Raw genomic sequence first — 15,303 nt, 5'->3', positions numbered from 1 at the left:
TTGGTGTTGTCCAGTAGGCAGAAGCTTTCAGGAGAGTGATAGGGCCAGAAGGGCACCAAAACAAAGCCCCTACTGGAACCTGAAAAACAAGTTTAAATTGAAGGCAAAATGAGAAACACGAACAAAAATGTAAGTACAAGTGGGAATGAGCCCTGTGTGTATATAAGAAAAATAATTAGGCTGAAGAAGTTTGAGAATAGGTGGTAAACACAAGAGCAGACCCACACTTCCAACACAAGACAGGTGCGCCACCCCTGGAGAGAATGACCTATGAAACTGTAAACCCTGTTATCTAATTCCATCCTCTTTATTTTTGTCTTAGCACGATCCCCATGAATTGAAAACAATTACAAAAATAGATCCATGCACTTTAGTTTTACTGGCTTCCTGAATGTTAATTGCAGTGGAAGCAATGGTTCAAACATTCAACTTTAAAAGTGTGTTTTCACTGAAAGGTGTTTGGTTCTTGAGCTTTTACTTAAGCAAAAAGAATTAACCAGAACAATTCCCAGTGCTTCTCAATTCATATGCTTCTCTTTTTTTCCATTTTTTCTTTTTTGAAGGGTGCCCAATTAAAGTCGTCTTCCAAAAATGTACCTGTAAAATTTGCACTTTAATGTTCTTTCATAAAACAAATGGAAAAGTGAAGAGTAAAGGAGGAGATAATGTACAGAAAGAAAGCAGACCTGTACAAAAAAACATCACAATGACAACCAGAGGTCATCTGACTCTCCATTTCACCACAACAGAAATATTATAAGTAATATTTTTCAGACTGCGTCACATTCAATTCCTATAACAGAATAGCAGCTACTGTGTTCCTGTGCTGAAAGTCACTTTCCCACTGCTTTCTGCAGGTTGCTTGCATCACTTAACTTTAAAGAGTCCAAGAGGCTTTTGATTGTTTCACTTCCTATTCCCTTTGTCCTACTCTTGATTGTGTTTGGATTACTTTTTCCAAACGGTATCAGTACAGCTGCCAGACCCCAGGGCTCCTTATTGATCATCTGCTGAGTTTTATCTTCTTTCTGTAAAATCCAGGCACTTTCTCTGACCACAGCTACAAATTTCTCCAGCTGTGGCTGATTAACATTCTTGCTGATATTAAGGTCTTGTTCAAAGGGATTCCAGATATAAAGAGGAGACGACTCAGGTTTATTTACTTCCTTTCCCTGCAGACAGTGTAAAGAAAAAAACTAAGTTGCACATATGCATTATATGCTGAGCAAGTAACAAATCACTTGAGTGATTACATTAACAGTTTTTTTGAGCCATAAGACCACTTTCAGGGGAAAAAAATAGGCATTATTCATCAAGTTAATTTTCCCGTCAATCTGAGCGTATGACTCCTGTTCTCTAAATCCTCTTAGTTTCCTTGACACATTGAACTCAGATTTCCTTCAAGGCAAAGAACGTACAACAGCTTACCCTGTCTTTTTGGCCATCCTCCCATTTGCTTTTCCACAAACCACAAACTTCACTCACTGCCATCTACTCCTACCTTTGTTTGTGTATGGGCAGCATGAGTGTCATGTTAACGGGCACAGGCTCATCTGATAAACAACTTCATGAGCTTAACCTCTTCAAATCATTTCTCTCATAATGCTCATTGAGAGCTGTTATAACAAAGCAAGACCACTGTTCAGTAGTCTTACCCAACTCAGTTTCTATTTTAGGTACAGAGCTATTTAGATTGTGGTCCATTTTTGTGTGCTCAGTATAGTAAAATACAAGTTGCTGACAACTGTGTGGTTTGCTATTTTAACACACTTCCATCACACTGTGTATCAGCACTCCTTAGGCAACTCAGTCTGCATTACAGCATCTCTGCAAGCCTTCCTTCCACTGCAAGCCCTAGCAGGAACCCAGCAGCTAATACAGAAGTGTTCACATGCATGCTGCATACCCTTGCTCCAGGGCTAGGACAACTAGTTAAACAGAACAACATCCACAGCACAGATGTTTTCCTTATCCAGTTCAGACTCTGCACGTGGACCTTTGTTTTCATTGAGTTGTTATTGTTTTTTTAAACTTGTCTTTTAAGGCTTAGTGGCAAACGACAATTACCCTGCTTAATTAATTAGTTTCTAGATAAACCTATACCAGAAAAGCAAACAAAAAACTTTTATGCCAGAAACTGGTAGTGGCTCAAGTAGGTAATGAAATACAACCAAGAGTGCCCACACAACACTGCACTGAAACCCCTTGCCCTGCAAGAAGCCCAGCAGAAGCAAGTGCTAGTAATTAACATATTTACATAATGCGTGCCTATTACACTGGCATTTACGTATACACACAAATCCCCAAAGAGCATGACTTAACAATATAAAGAAACCAAGATGACAGTGTAGACCTCTTGGTAAGCACACAACCACATTATCTGTCATGCTCACTTAGTTGTAACTGTGCTTACTGGAGGTTGATGATAACTCTGTGAGAAACAGAAGTGTGAAAAGCAAGTTTCAAAACTCAGTTTAAATTTTAATGTGAACACTTTAGATTTATACTTGTAACTTTAAACGCAAAGTTTTTCAGCATGCAGAGTTTGCTACTGACTTTTGCTATGACAGTTGTGATATTTTAAAAGTTTCTGCCTTTTATAACAGCCACTTTTTATACAGGATGTTCCCAAAAGAATCATAAAGACTAAAAATTAGAGTTTCTGCTTTCTAACATATGCCACTCCTGACATAGCACCATTAAGAATGTGACAGTAAGAGATGAGGGTTTGAGAAGAAAACTCTTCCTTCAAGCAGAGGACTCAGTTTCTGGAAACAATCAATTTGAATGTATAAATAATTAAAACCAGAAGTGGTTGTTTAACATATGCAGTTTCTCTAACCATAGACAACAGAAGTTTAATTGACAATGATGAGAGATTAAAATTCATTTACCTTTCGAAGATTTAAAGAATTCTTTCTGAAGTCAAAGTTTCCAAAGAATTGAAAGAATTCACAGAGCAACTCATCTAAGGGGGACAAAACCAACTAGCATTAGGGCAAAGCTTATTTTCAATGTGCTCAGAGAAAGTGAGGTTAATGAAGATTTACCTACCAAGTGTTTCTGTATTTTTAGTGGGCTTAATCTTGCTTAAATCGCTAACAAATGAGCAGTCAAATCCTCCAATTACATGTTTGTCTTTTTCATCTGAAAAAAAAATTTCAAGACTATTTTGAAGACATAAAGAGTAAAATACTACTGTATGTAATAAAATTCAGATATAAGACATGACCAAATTCAACAAGTGATGTTTTAAGTAAAGCAAATGACAAGTTCATAAGTGAACCTAAAGGTTAAGACTTGAGTTGAATGGTTAAAGATATAAAAGGAAAAAAAAAACCCTTTGGACAAACTAAGGGAAAGAAGCACAAGGAGATGGTATATTTTCAAAATCCCACAGGAATAAGTATATGACATCTACGTACCTCTGAAGTTTAAGCAACAAACATGATACCTGTGCGCACAGAGCTTTATAATACAATTTCCTGAGGTTGATAACTACACAAGGGCATCAACAATTACACCCAAGCACCCATCCTCTTTTTCTGAAAAGCTATTAGGAAAATCTTGTGAAGATTCCATAAACAGCTGTTTCATCATTCTGTGTATACAAGTGCTTGATTTATTTTGAGTTTTTTGGTAGCTGCTAACAGAAACATTTCAAATGACTTTAAAGCAACAGAAAGCACATGACCTTCTCAAAGCTTTCAAGGAAGCATGGCAATAAGCTGTAGAAAAAAAATAAGGAATTGAGAATTTGGGATCTCATTCTCCATGTTTCATTTGATTACCAGAAGATAACACACCCTGACTTAGATATTGAAAAAGTCAGAACAACTTGCTTGTTTAGACAAAAAACGTATTTGCAATTGCCCTGAACAGTCTCAAGGATATTGTAAATAGTGTGAGAAGAAAATATAGGCACGTTTGATGTCTATTAAAAAAAAAAGTGTATCAATTTGTGTAAAATCCTTAAAAACTGCAGAGACATTTGAAATCTTACAAGTCTGCTGCAACAGAAACAACAAAAAGCATCAGCATGGGAGCACTGGGCAAATAACTGATTTTAAGTTGTCCAAGGCACAGAACAAACCTGTGAGCAGGGTTAAGCGTTGTACTGAAAAGTAATGTACTTTGCATTTTAGGATTAACTGTTTTTATACAAAATACATGTTAAACTTAGATGTTCCCTCAAACATAAGGCGCAGACAACACGTACTGCTATTACAGAGCATACAGAAAGGGCTTGGATGTATTCCTAACCTTGCAAAGTTAAAATAATTGTGGAAACTGCAATTTCTTTTACAAACAGTTGCCCTTACCTGCCAGATCTTTAAGTTGGTCTAGTGTTGGAATGATAGGTGGCGATCGCTTTTGCAGAAAAAACATGATCATCATGGTTAAAGAGAAGTTTGTAATCCAGGTACCGGGCACGCTATTTGTAAGTCCATGAACACGGGCCCAACATCTTAAACTGAACACCAGAGCTCTTACCCGGGGATCAAGACAGCCGTAGATATACAGGAGTTCTGAACATTTTATAGCAATGCTGAGAAAGAAAAGAAAAAGTGTAAGATGTAAGTAATAATGTGGTTACTATTGTTATGCCAGTGCTGCTGTTGAGCACTAGATTATCAGTTGTAAGAGAAGAGCGCATCCATATAAAAACCAACCATCAAAAATGCACACAACTTTTATTCATGGAAAAAAAAAAAAGATGACAGTATCTGAAAATGTCCAGGATAATATATCTGATAACTTTCAATTATAATGAGGATACAGTTAAACAGTAATATGGCACTGTTTCCTTGTTCCACATGATAGTGGAAGAGAAAAAAAAATATTACACATTTGGAGTTAGAACTCCACACAATCAAGGCCAAAAGCAAATAATTTAGCCACAATTGCCTTTGGAGTGTATTATATAAGAACCCTATACTAACACAGTGGGGGAAAAATAAGTCCAAAAAATATAAAATAAAACTTATTTTACAATCTCACTCTAAAGACTTAATTCATTGATTTTCCAAGGACTAATATTTGCAAGTTCGATTTCATTCAGGTCACGACAGCACAAAACACACTTATCCTTGTTCCAAAGCGTTACTGGTGCGACTGGAAGAACACTGGAGTTGTTCAGCAAATATGTTAAACAAATACAAGCACTTACTGCAGCTGAAAGCAGCAGCTTTGCTCCCACGTGCTTGCTCTTATTCCTACCTTACCACACCCATTGTGTTGATATGTGCTGACAGTTGTTTTGCAGCAGAACCTGGACTTGCATAGTTATTACAAACAACTAAATGGATCAGCTCTATCTGTTTCATCACACGGTTGTATGAACTTTCTTATAGTGTACAAATGGGAGGGCAATAAGGAACAGGAAATAAATGGAAGCAGGATGCGAGAGCAAGACTTACTTTGCAATCAGTTGTAGTCTAACAAACTTGTTGAACTACCCTGCAAGAGTTTTTACTTCCAGTCTTGCACTGAATTCCTCTAAAAACCCACCAAGCAATTTGGGAATGGCTGCCACATCAAAACTTTCTAATACCTGCACTTCTACAGCTTCAACTGTGAAGTTCTCCTTGTGTTCATGAAGATGCATAAGGAACAATACACACAAGCCCAAACAAACCATCCTTTGCAGAGAACTACAAAAAAAAAATCTTTACAGAAATGTACGCTGACTCTGCTGTGGCTAAACGTATAAAACTAGTGCTAATGTTATGACAGTATTGAGCAAACATCACAGAACTGCTCTATATTCTGAAACAGAACTTGGGGTAATTCAGAAAACTCCATCTACGATCTGACTGCATCTGATGTGTGCAAATCACAAAATCCATGGTAGAAGTTGAATCAAGAAGAATTCTGAAAGAAATCACTTGTGCTTTGCCATTCCCTAACAAAGAAAAGTGGTTGCATATACGCACATAATGGAAAACAAGTATGCTAGTACTACAGACAGATACTGGATTCAGGTGGTTATTTCTTAATGAAGTTAGTGACAGCAGAACAAATCATATGTTTGACTATCAATCACTGTTCACCTAAAAACATGGGAAGAAGCTGCAAAAGGAAAAAGATGCAGAGAAGTATTTCTGAGAAGCCTGCTCCCTCTATTGGGCACTGCTGTGAATGGTACTAACAACAGTAAAACTTCAGACTGCTTTCTGAGGCAGTAAGTTAACACAGCACTCCAGATATTTTGCCAGAAAAAAAGATGCAGACCCCAAAATAACTAGAAACCCAATGACTGCAGATCAGCTGATAATTAAAATTATCACTATTCAGCTGCCTCATTTGAAAAGCAATCCAAACAAGGCTTTGCACTTACATGTACGTGAAGAAATGACCTGATAACCACGGCTGCTCTCACTTCTTTACAAGCCAGACTTATTGGGTAGGGTGTTCTTCAGGCCTTCAGTTTCTGCTAGCTATTACTTACTACACTGGAAGCACACTGGGGAACTAAGTTCTAGTAGGCAAAAAATAACTCTTTCAGATTCAACATTTATATTTGTTAATAACACAGAACTGAGAAGATGAGCAGTTTTCATGACAAGTTTCCAGAACTTAGCATTCATCCTGAATGGTTTCAAACCAGGACTTACCTGTTGCTCACTGACAGGTCACACTGGAATCCTGTTGGCTGATGGGAGAATTTCACCAGGGGGCAGCGAGCGTTGAGTATCTTCTGTACACTTGAATATCCAGGACCAAAATTATCAAGACAATCACCAATTACAGAAAGAATTTTCTGAGTTGCTAATCTTTCTGATGGTAATCTTTTCATCTGATACTCCATTTCAAAGGGGCCTTTCTTCTAACAAGAAGATTTTAAAAAGTGAACCATTAGCTCTGGAACTAGAAAGACATTTAAGAGTAGTTCTGCAATACTACCAGAATTTGCAAAGTAGATCATACAGTGAATATTTCAAAGCAGCCAGCAGGACTTTTAAAAAGCTGAACCATACTGTTTGTATGTGCAATTCTTTTCTCAGTGATTCAGTGTTTCTCATGTTAATAGTGAGTAACTTACTGTGAAGTTAGTTGTTCTGATGAAGCTATAGTGCTACTACACTACCTAAAACAGCTCACTCTGGAATTCCCAATACACTGACAGAGAAAGGAAGGTATTACTGAGGAAGGTATCACAAAGTATGAGGGACAAAACACAATCAAACCACTGTCAGTTTCAAACCACCAATAATTCCATGTCATAACCTCAAAGTACAATGTATTATTAGTACAAGTAAAGGAAAATGCCTTTTTAAATTAAAAATAAAATATATTTAAAAAAATCAGCATGCAAATTGCTTACTGCTTTAAAATGAAGGTAAGTTTCCTTAAGATTTAATTACACCAGAAAAGATTTCCAACAGATTAAAAAAAAAGAGCAGCTGCCTTCTGACATCAGACATAAATTTCCCAGATCTTTGAATTTTGAATTGTCACATGTGCAATTTACATGGCAGTAAAACAACCTAGATAATCTGTTCTCTTTATACTCCATTTTTAAGCCTCACCTGATTGTGCTTACTGATCTGATACTTGGCAGGGACTTACCTTCCTCTCTGAAACATCTAATAAATGTAATGTGAATGTATAGAATACAAGGAGCATCACACAGTGACCTAATTAGTCCTCTAGGATGTAAGTAAAGGCAGTTACTTCTGCTGTCACCACACCAGTGCAAAGAACACCTCAGAGACCGCCCCCCCCAATATACACATTTTAGGAGCTGAAATTTCTGTCTCCATGATAGTTATGAACTCTGAGGTAAATAACAGGAGCAAAAAAGATAGGGACTTGGCCAACATGTAGGCATGCTGGTGTTTGCACCTCTAGGTTGACAAAAAAAAAATTGTCACCACATGCCTTCCTGGGCAGCAGCTCAATATCTTAGAAGCTGGATGGACTTCATAAAGATGAAACAGGCACTCTTACTTAAACTTACAGATGGAGTTTTGGTTCCTCTTGTGGGAGAATGAAGTACTGACACCACTTACTCCATCCCTGTGATTCTCCATCAATTCTTACCATGTTGCTCAAAACAGGTTTGGACAAATTACTACTTCGGGGTAAATTCATTACTCTCAGCAAGGAGCTTAAATGCTACTCTCAAACACTGCTACTCTAGAATTATCACAGAACTCTGCTTTAAGTCATTCACTGAGCTGCCAGCAAGTTGAAAACATAAGTGCTATAGATAATCTACTCTTTCTGTCCCCAGAAAGGCTAAATATTAGGAGAACAGTGGAGAATTAGTTGTCCTCATGATCTGAGGCTTTGTATCATCTTAGAACATGTAAAGAAATGCTAGTAAAAAAAAATTAAAAGTTCTGCAGTCTAAGAAATTATTGTTCATTATGTCGATAAAAAAATCTTTTTCCTACACCTTGATTTCAAAACTGTTTTAGAAGCTGATCTCAAGCAAAGGGATGTTAAAGTGAGAACTTCTGCTCCAATAATCCTACAGAATAGGACTGCAATGACATGAATCATTCAATTTAAACTGAATTATCAAGCATTCTGTAATACTCCATGATACCCAGGCACACTGCCACTTCAAATTAAAAAAAAAAAATTTATTTAAAAATGGGTAGCTGTGATTACACTTGCCTCCCTTTTCGATTTGCAAAGTTTTTCCAAACCACAAAAAGTTGACTTCTCAGGATAAATGACATCAACAGTCAAATGTTCTTTTTCATGGCATTAACACAGGACTTCTGCAGAACGATGACTGATTTGATGCTCTCTTTTCAGCTTTCACACATGAAGTAATACATTTTAGGTATAGTCATCTTTCTCAGAAGTGGGATTAACGCCCTACTGAAGTGCACGTGCTCATAGAAACCACACGCTTACCAATCCAACACAGTTTTTATTACTAGTCTGACTGAACAACTGATATATGCATATAAAAAGAATTAAAACAAATGTTAAACTGTGGCAAAGATGCTCTCACAACTAAAATATACCATGACCCACTGCCTTTGTTCCTTGGGCCTGGTCTGCAATTCTGAATTCATCTTCTACTGCAAGACTGCCTTCAGAGTATATATTTTCTTTAGAAAGTACAACATGAAAGAAGGATTTTATTGCTGCAGAGCACCAGCACCAAACATTAGCTAGTTACAACATGTGCTTTGAAAACAGGCATTTTATACTCAAAAGATTTTTTCCCCAAAACTCAAGAGTCTACTAAATGTAAAGGGTTCTTGGATTTTAACCCTTCCAACAAACTCTCAGTGACCCTATCCTTCAGCTGACATACCTTTCATTGGGTTTGATTACCGCAATACAACTGAAAACTATGAATGTTTGAAGGCATATTTCTTTAAAAATCAAATACAGGGCAGCATAGAAGTAGCACAGAAAAGCTGAGCAAATTCCCAATCTCCAAAAGCTTAAGGCCATCATCATTTTTTAAGAGGAGAACAGAACTAGTTCTCCCCAAGCTATTATTATCTAAATAAAGATAACAGTTTTCAAAATGACAGAATCAATTACCAATCCAGAATCTATGAAGAACCCCAACTTCTTCACAGGATACTTATGATCCAAACCCCTGTCCCAATTCTCACCTCCTTCTTTCATATTTCCTTCTCCAATTCAAAAGGACATTTAAACTATCCATAGTCAAAAAACGGCAAGAGACGAGAGCCTTTCATAAATGTCTCACCTAGTCATTTCCCACTCTATATGCCTGCGTGCACCAGGACTAATACAAGATACAACCTGTTGCCCAAATCCCAACACTAAGCATTTGATACTTGGTTACACAGTACAGGTTTCTACATCCTCCTATGGGCGAAGACACAGTTAAGATGAAATGTAATATGTGTGCTGAAAAAGGTAACACTGTTCCCTGAGTATTGCTTATTGGCAGTCTCGTGTAACCCTCTAAGTTCTCAAGATGCAGACAGATATTCTGCACTTTAGTCAGCCAATTCAAGTGAACATATTCCAATCTCAAGCCTCTACACTTGCTTAGTAAGCACCACTTGTCTTGGTGCTTACTGCTGTGTTATCAATGAGATAATCAAATAATCACAAAGTACGTAATGGAAAGCACAACATCTGCATTCTTATTTGGCTCAGTTCCTGTTTTGCCCTTAGGTCCTAGTCTCAGCACATGCTCAGGTTTCTTTCAGTAGTAAGCCAAACCAATTCCCCTCACAATGAAAGCACACAATGTTAACATGATAAACTGACTCTGGTCAGACACTGCAAATATGAACAGTGCTAACTGTGATTATTCACCAGTATTACCCCAGCAGGTCTCAACACCTCCACACGCTTATAGGTAATGTTTCTGCTGCATTGCAGTAACTTTTTAATCTGAGAAAAATCAATCTGATGGCACTCTCAAAATGCACATGTGCACTCTATCAGGATAGAGGAGACTCTAAAAATCACAGTCAAACATGGGTGACATCCAGCAGTTCAAGAGAATTAAAAAAAAGCAGCAAGGTCTGGTATTTCTAAACCAGCTTTGGGGGATGAAGACTTTCTTCAGGCTGACAGTACACACAAAGTCTGCACAACCAGCAAATTATTTTCTTCGTACTAAAAAGAATGGAGACTGAAGCTGCACAGCATCACCTTACCATTTTTGTAGCATGCTTCGGTATATCACGGAAGTCCAGAAACATGTCCACATCACATCCCAGTTTGCCAAAGGTGTTCACTGAAGAGCCAAATGGCTTTACAGTGCTGTCTGGAAAATATGCCCGTGCAAAATCCTGAACCAGAGAACATGCCAGATACCGGAGCTTGATGTTTTCTTCTGTAAGTTGATACTCATTCAGCAGAATGTACATTTGACTGCTTACCTATTTCAGAAAATAAACATTGCAAAAAGGTAACGGCCCATCTTCTGTCTATCAGTATCTATTTCCATCCACTTACTATCACCACAATTAAAAAATTTTAATTTAGTCCCAAACAGGTTTACTTCCAATAGGAAAAAAAAAAAAGACTGATATTTAGAATAATTTAGTCTATTTGTTTCAATGTATAACAACCACTGACACCATTCTAACAGGGGTTATTTTTTTAAAAACAGAAAAATCCACTTTGAAAGCTTCACATGACCACTTGCAAATCTTAAATGGACAAGGCTCATTTTCATTTGAGAGAATGTATACTTACACTGTCCGCATGACAAAGCTTTGGAATAAGCTCATTCACTGGAATGTGAGACTGAGGAGAGAGGTTTACTGGTCTTTCGTCAGCAGCTTGACTCCCGGGGTTTTTCAGTGTGAAAGTAAAAAGCCTAGATTTGTATGGGACAACGTGATGCTCAGCAGCCCTTGGAATTCCAGTAACAGCCTGTAGTGAGGCCACACTGCTCTTGTCGGAAAACTCTATCAAAGCATTAATACCCTAAAGTATTAAAAATGGAAACAGTGTTAGATAAACACATACAAGCATTGAACTGATTGCACTGACATACAGATCTGACTGGGAATACTGTGGCATCTCAGTAAGAGTCCTGAAGCTGAATGACAGCTTCTCTACATTAATACCTTTAGGACAGTTTATAAAAAAGGTAAAAAATATTTAAGCTGCATCATTCTTGGTAGTAAGCACTAAACATCAATCTCCCAAAAGAAGGAGAAAAAAAGGCTTAGCTCTATTTTTCGGACAATTTAACAGTGCAACATAAAAACATCAAAGATTTGGTGTAAAATAGGTTGCAAGATTCACTTATAAACAGGCATTGCTCAGGTAATTTAAATACAAAAACTTGTTGCACCACATCTTGTAAACATTATTAAAAAAAACAAAAATAATTGAACATATTCTGTATAATATGAGTAAGTTAGATATATGAAGCCTGGACGAAATGATAGTGTTTCTTTTTGTCTAAGTTTAGATTCTACTTTGTATTGCCAGCTACTTACACGATTTTCAAAAAAGAAGTAACTGTCAATTTTTCCATGGCTGGATAAATACTGCAGTAATTTTTTTTCATTAAGTTTGGATGGGCACTTAATTAGAACACTCCGATCTGCCTGCTCCAGTCGTTCTGTCTGAATCTCCGTGAACGTCTTCCTCCTTGCACTGACTTCAGCATCTGAAAGGAGAAACAAGCATCAAGTTTTCCTTCTACGCAGATTGAAAATTGATTTTTGTTCTCCCCTCCAGGATTGAACAACTAAACAAAGGTTAGCTCTTGCACTCTGGAAGGATCACAGCAAAACAGAAAACTCCAGAAAGAATGAAATACATTCAAAAGTGCATCTCTCTCTGTGCATCTCTCACAAATGTGCACATTTTCTAGGAACAAAGAATAGGAAATGCAGGATGGAAACAATACTGACTTTTCTTTGATGCTGCAGGAAGCTCAATGATATGAGGAATCTCTGCTCTTCTCTGATTTGCACCATTAAAAACTCAGCACATGAGTCTAGCAACAAGGTACCCAGCAACAGCACCAAACAGAGCTACACTTTTGGCAAGCTGCCCTGGAAAGATAATTCCTCTTCGCCACCACAGAAACAGCACTTTCACCTTCAGAACAATTCTACACTTGCTTATTTCTACAACTCATCATCTTCCTTTACAGCAAACTCCTACACAAAATTTTCTTTCCATACTATACTTTCATCAACTGACATCAAGTAATCCGCAGTTCAGTCACACCTTGCCACACTACTGGCAATCTATACTGCTGCTGACAGTTAACAAAATCAACATGGAAATAAGACATGCTGGAATATCCAGAAACACAGAAAACTTTTTCTTTAATTACATGCAGACAAAGGGGTCAAACATGAATCATAATCACAGCCCTGCAAAACTCAAACTAAGCAAATGACCACACTGTGTTACCACATGCTGCTGAAGGCTCCCTGTTTACACTACCATTCATAATTCAGATTGGGAAGGCAGAGAGCATGCAGCTATTTTCCTGTGGCTACTGCTTGCTGCAAAGAGATTCAACAGGGGGCTTTCTTTCTGACTCTGTCCGTTCAAGAACATCTTAGTCTAATGAAACCTGCTGGTATAAGTACAAATATTATTAATACTTTTTTAAAAATAAGTTTTACAGTTTCTTTCTGCAAGCTTGTGAACACAAAGTAACTGTCTCCATAGCTCAGCTATATGCAGCACATGTCATCAAAAGACAGAAGAAGCACAAGTGGCTGAGTACTAACAGCCCACGGTCCTCACTGCTTTTCAGCTTGTACTAAGACAACAACAATAAAGCAGGTTTTTAAGGAGAACAAGCACTGTCACTGAGTTTACCTCCAGCCAATATCAATGTGTAATGTTTTCCCTGGGAACAAAGTAGTAGTGTAAGATGATTCAGATGCAGAAGCAAGTCCCACAGACCAGCAGCACTAGCGAGATGAATGTGGATCTTCTCACTCCCACAGCTCCATCAATGATAGCTCTGGCTGGCAATGTGCTCCCTAATACGTGCCTGATTAATACAACAGAATAGGTGCTCTTGGCATTTCTTTTAGGTTTTAAGCACTGCACAGACTCAGATCAGTGCATTCATTTTAAACGCTCAAGAGGCAGTTCACATTGCTTTCTTCCCCCTGTACAACATTTCAGGTTTGTGCCATAGTTTTGCAGTCACCAAACAGGTGCACACCTGTACTGCTGCTGCCGACACATTTGTTCACAACGCATGGAGCAAACAGGGCGAGACAAATGACCCAAGGTGCACAGCAAAACAAGGAGGATTAACTGAAATCTGAATGTGCTCCTTCAGCAAACTTGCCACGTTTGTTAACCCAGGGACACAAACAGAAAGAAACTATGGCTTTTCTGTGTGTCACACTTCAGCTCGGCCTTCCCTGCTCGCTAGGCTAGCTTCCACAGAAGGCCCCTCAAGCTCTGGAACACGAACCTATAAGCGGCCACCCAATGCCCTTCCAGCACCACACCAAGCACACAGGCTGCAGGCTCACTGCGGGGACCGCGCTGCATTGCACCGCCACAGCGCACGGCTCAGCCCTCACCGGCCCCCGACCCGCGGACGCCCCGAGGCCTCTCCCGCCCGCCCCTTCCCCCGCGCCCCACGAGGAAAGATGGCGGCCCAAGGGGAGCGGGGAGCACGGCGCGGCCCGTAGCCGCTCACCTGCCTCCTCGGCGCCGCCCGCCCGTTGCAGCGCGGTCCCCGAGGAGCCGAGGCGGGCAGCTGCCGGGCAGGGGGGCAGCAGGCGGCCCCGCAGCACGCACAGAGACCTCCCAACCGCGCGCTGCGCCATCGCCCGGCCGCTCCGCGCCGCCTGCCCGCATCGCACATGCGCACAGCGCTCGGTCTACGGTGGCCGGCGAGGGTCAGGCCGGCGCCTCCGCGCGCCGCGAGTCGTGGCGGCGTGGGGGACGGTAAGGCGGGCACGGAGATGTGCCCGCACAGCTTGTGGCACGCTAGGTGAATGGAAGCGTAGCTTTAATCTGAGCTCTTGATTCAGTCACTTATATAAGACCTTTGGGCACACCTGTAGTATACGTTAGGGGTCCGTGTTAGTGCCTGCTTAGCAGAGTTCCTCGGTGAGCTGTGCTTATGTATGTTGCCTGCGGGGACTATAATTGTGGTACTTTATTATTCTGGTTCTGTATCCCAGGATGACCCAGAAGACAGAGCAGACTGCTTGCTTTTAAAACACTGCCTTTCAATTAATACCCTGTGTACGTATTCCACGGAGCATGAACTTTTGTTTCCTCCATCTCTCCATGCCAAGTGCATGAGCTTCCTTAGGAATCCTACAGCACGTCCTTCCCGAGTTCATTGATGTGGGGAGGGAGAAACTCCTCCTCTTTCTCCCTTTGAAGCTGGTCTAAAAAAGGAAAATGGTTTCATTAAAATTAATTGTGGGTTTAGGAAAACTAACAATGCAGGCATGTTCTTGGAGGAGAAGCAGAATGCTAGCTGTTGTGTGTGAAGGATGTGTTACTCAACCTAGAATCACATAATCATTTGAGGTGGAAGGGTCATCTGCTCCAACCCCCCAGCAAGGAACAGGATGTCCAGGTGTGCACTGGATCAGGTTGCTCAAGAGCCCTGTTCAGCCTGACCTTGGATGTCTCCATGGAATGGGCATCCACCACCTCTCTGGGCAACTTGTGCCAATGCCTCACTACCCTTACTGTAGAAAGGGTAGAAACCATCTCCCCTGTCCTGTCCTGATGTACCCCCACTATAGAGTCCATCCTCCAGAGCCTTATCTCTTCAGGCTGCACAGCTCCAGCTCCCTCCAGCTGTCCTCATAGGAGAGCTGTTTCATCCCTGGGATCATTTTTGTGTCTCACCTCAGGCTGCGCTTCAAC

At 39.8% G+C, this 15,303-nt stretch overlaps 1 protein-coding gene across 1 annotated transcript; it reads right to left on the bottom strand.

The window, feature by feature from the left end:
* Positions 1 to 356: 356 nt before the first annotated feature.
* On the bottom strand, positions 357 to 14,244 carry MTPAP (mitochondrial poly(A) polymerase). The gene is made up of 9 exons (XM_065731434.1): positions 14,111 to 14,244; positions 11,919 to 12,091; positions 11,164 to 11,397; positions 10,620 to 10,844; positions 6,618 to 6,829; positions 4,323 to 4,549; positions 3,055 to 3,147; positions 2,895 to 2,968; positions 357 to 1,172 (listed from the first exon to the last, which is right to left on the bottom strand). Exons 1-9 carry the CDS (start codon positions 14,238 to 14,240, stop codon positions 834 to 836), a joined length of 1,707 nt encoding a protein of 568 aa, XP_065587506.1. The 5' UTR covers positions 14,241 to 14,244; the 3' UTR covers positions 357 to 833.
* Between the last annotated feature and the right edge of the window lie 1,059 nt (positions 14,245 to 15,303).

Source organism: Cyrtonyx montezumae, unplaced genomic scaffold (assembly GCF_038088225.1).
Source record: "Cyrtonyx montezumae isolate F1298 unplaced genomic scaffold, pur_monq_1.0 scaffold_14, whole genome shotgun sequence".
Lineage (NCBI taxonomy): Eukaryota > Metazoa > Chordata > Aves > Galliformes > Odontophoridae > Cyrtonyx > Cyrtonyx montezumae.
This window is presented reverse-complemented; position numbering and strand designations above follow the sequence as displayed.

Bases quoted from the DNA above. Each gene is read 5' to 3' on its own strand.
- MTPAP (XM_065731434.1), bottom strand. From the start codon at position 14,240: ATGGCGCAGCGCGCGGTTGGGAGGTCTCTGTGCGTGCTGCGGGGCCGC. The intron at 10,845-11,163 runs GTAAGTATACAT...TTTCTGAAATAG, and splicing joins AGCTTTGTCATGCGGACAGT to GTAAGCAGTCAAATGTACAT. The intron at 3,148-4,322 runs GTAAGGGCAACT...TTTTTTTTTCAG, and splicing joins CCAACTTAAAGATCTGGCAG to ATGAAAAAGACAAACATGTA.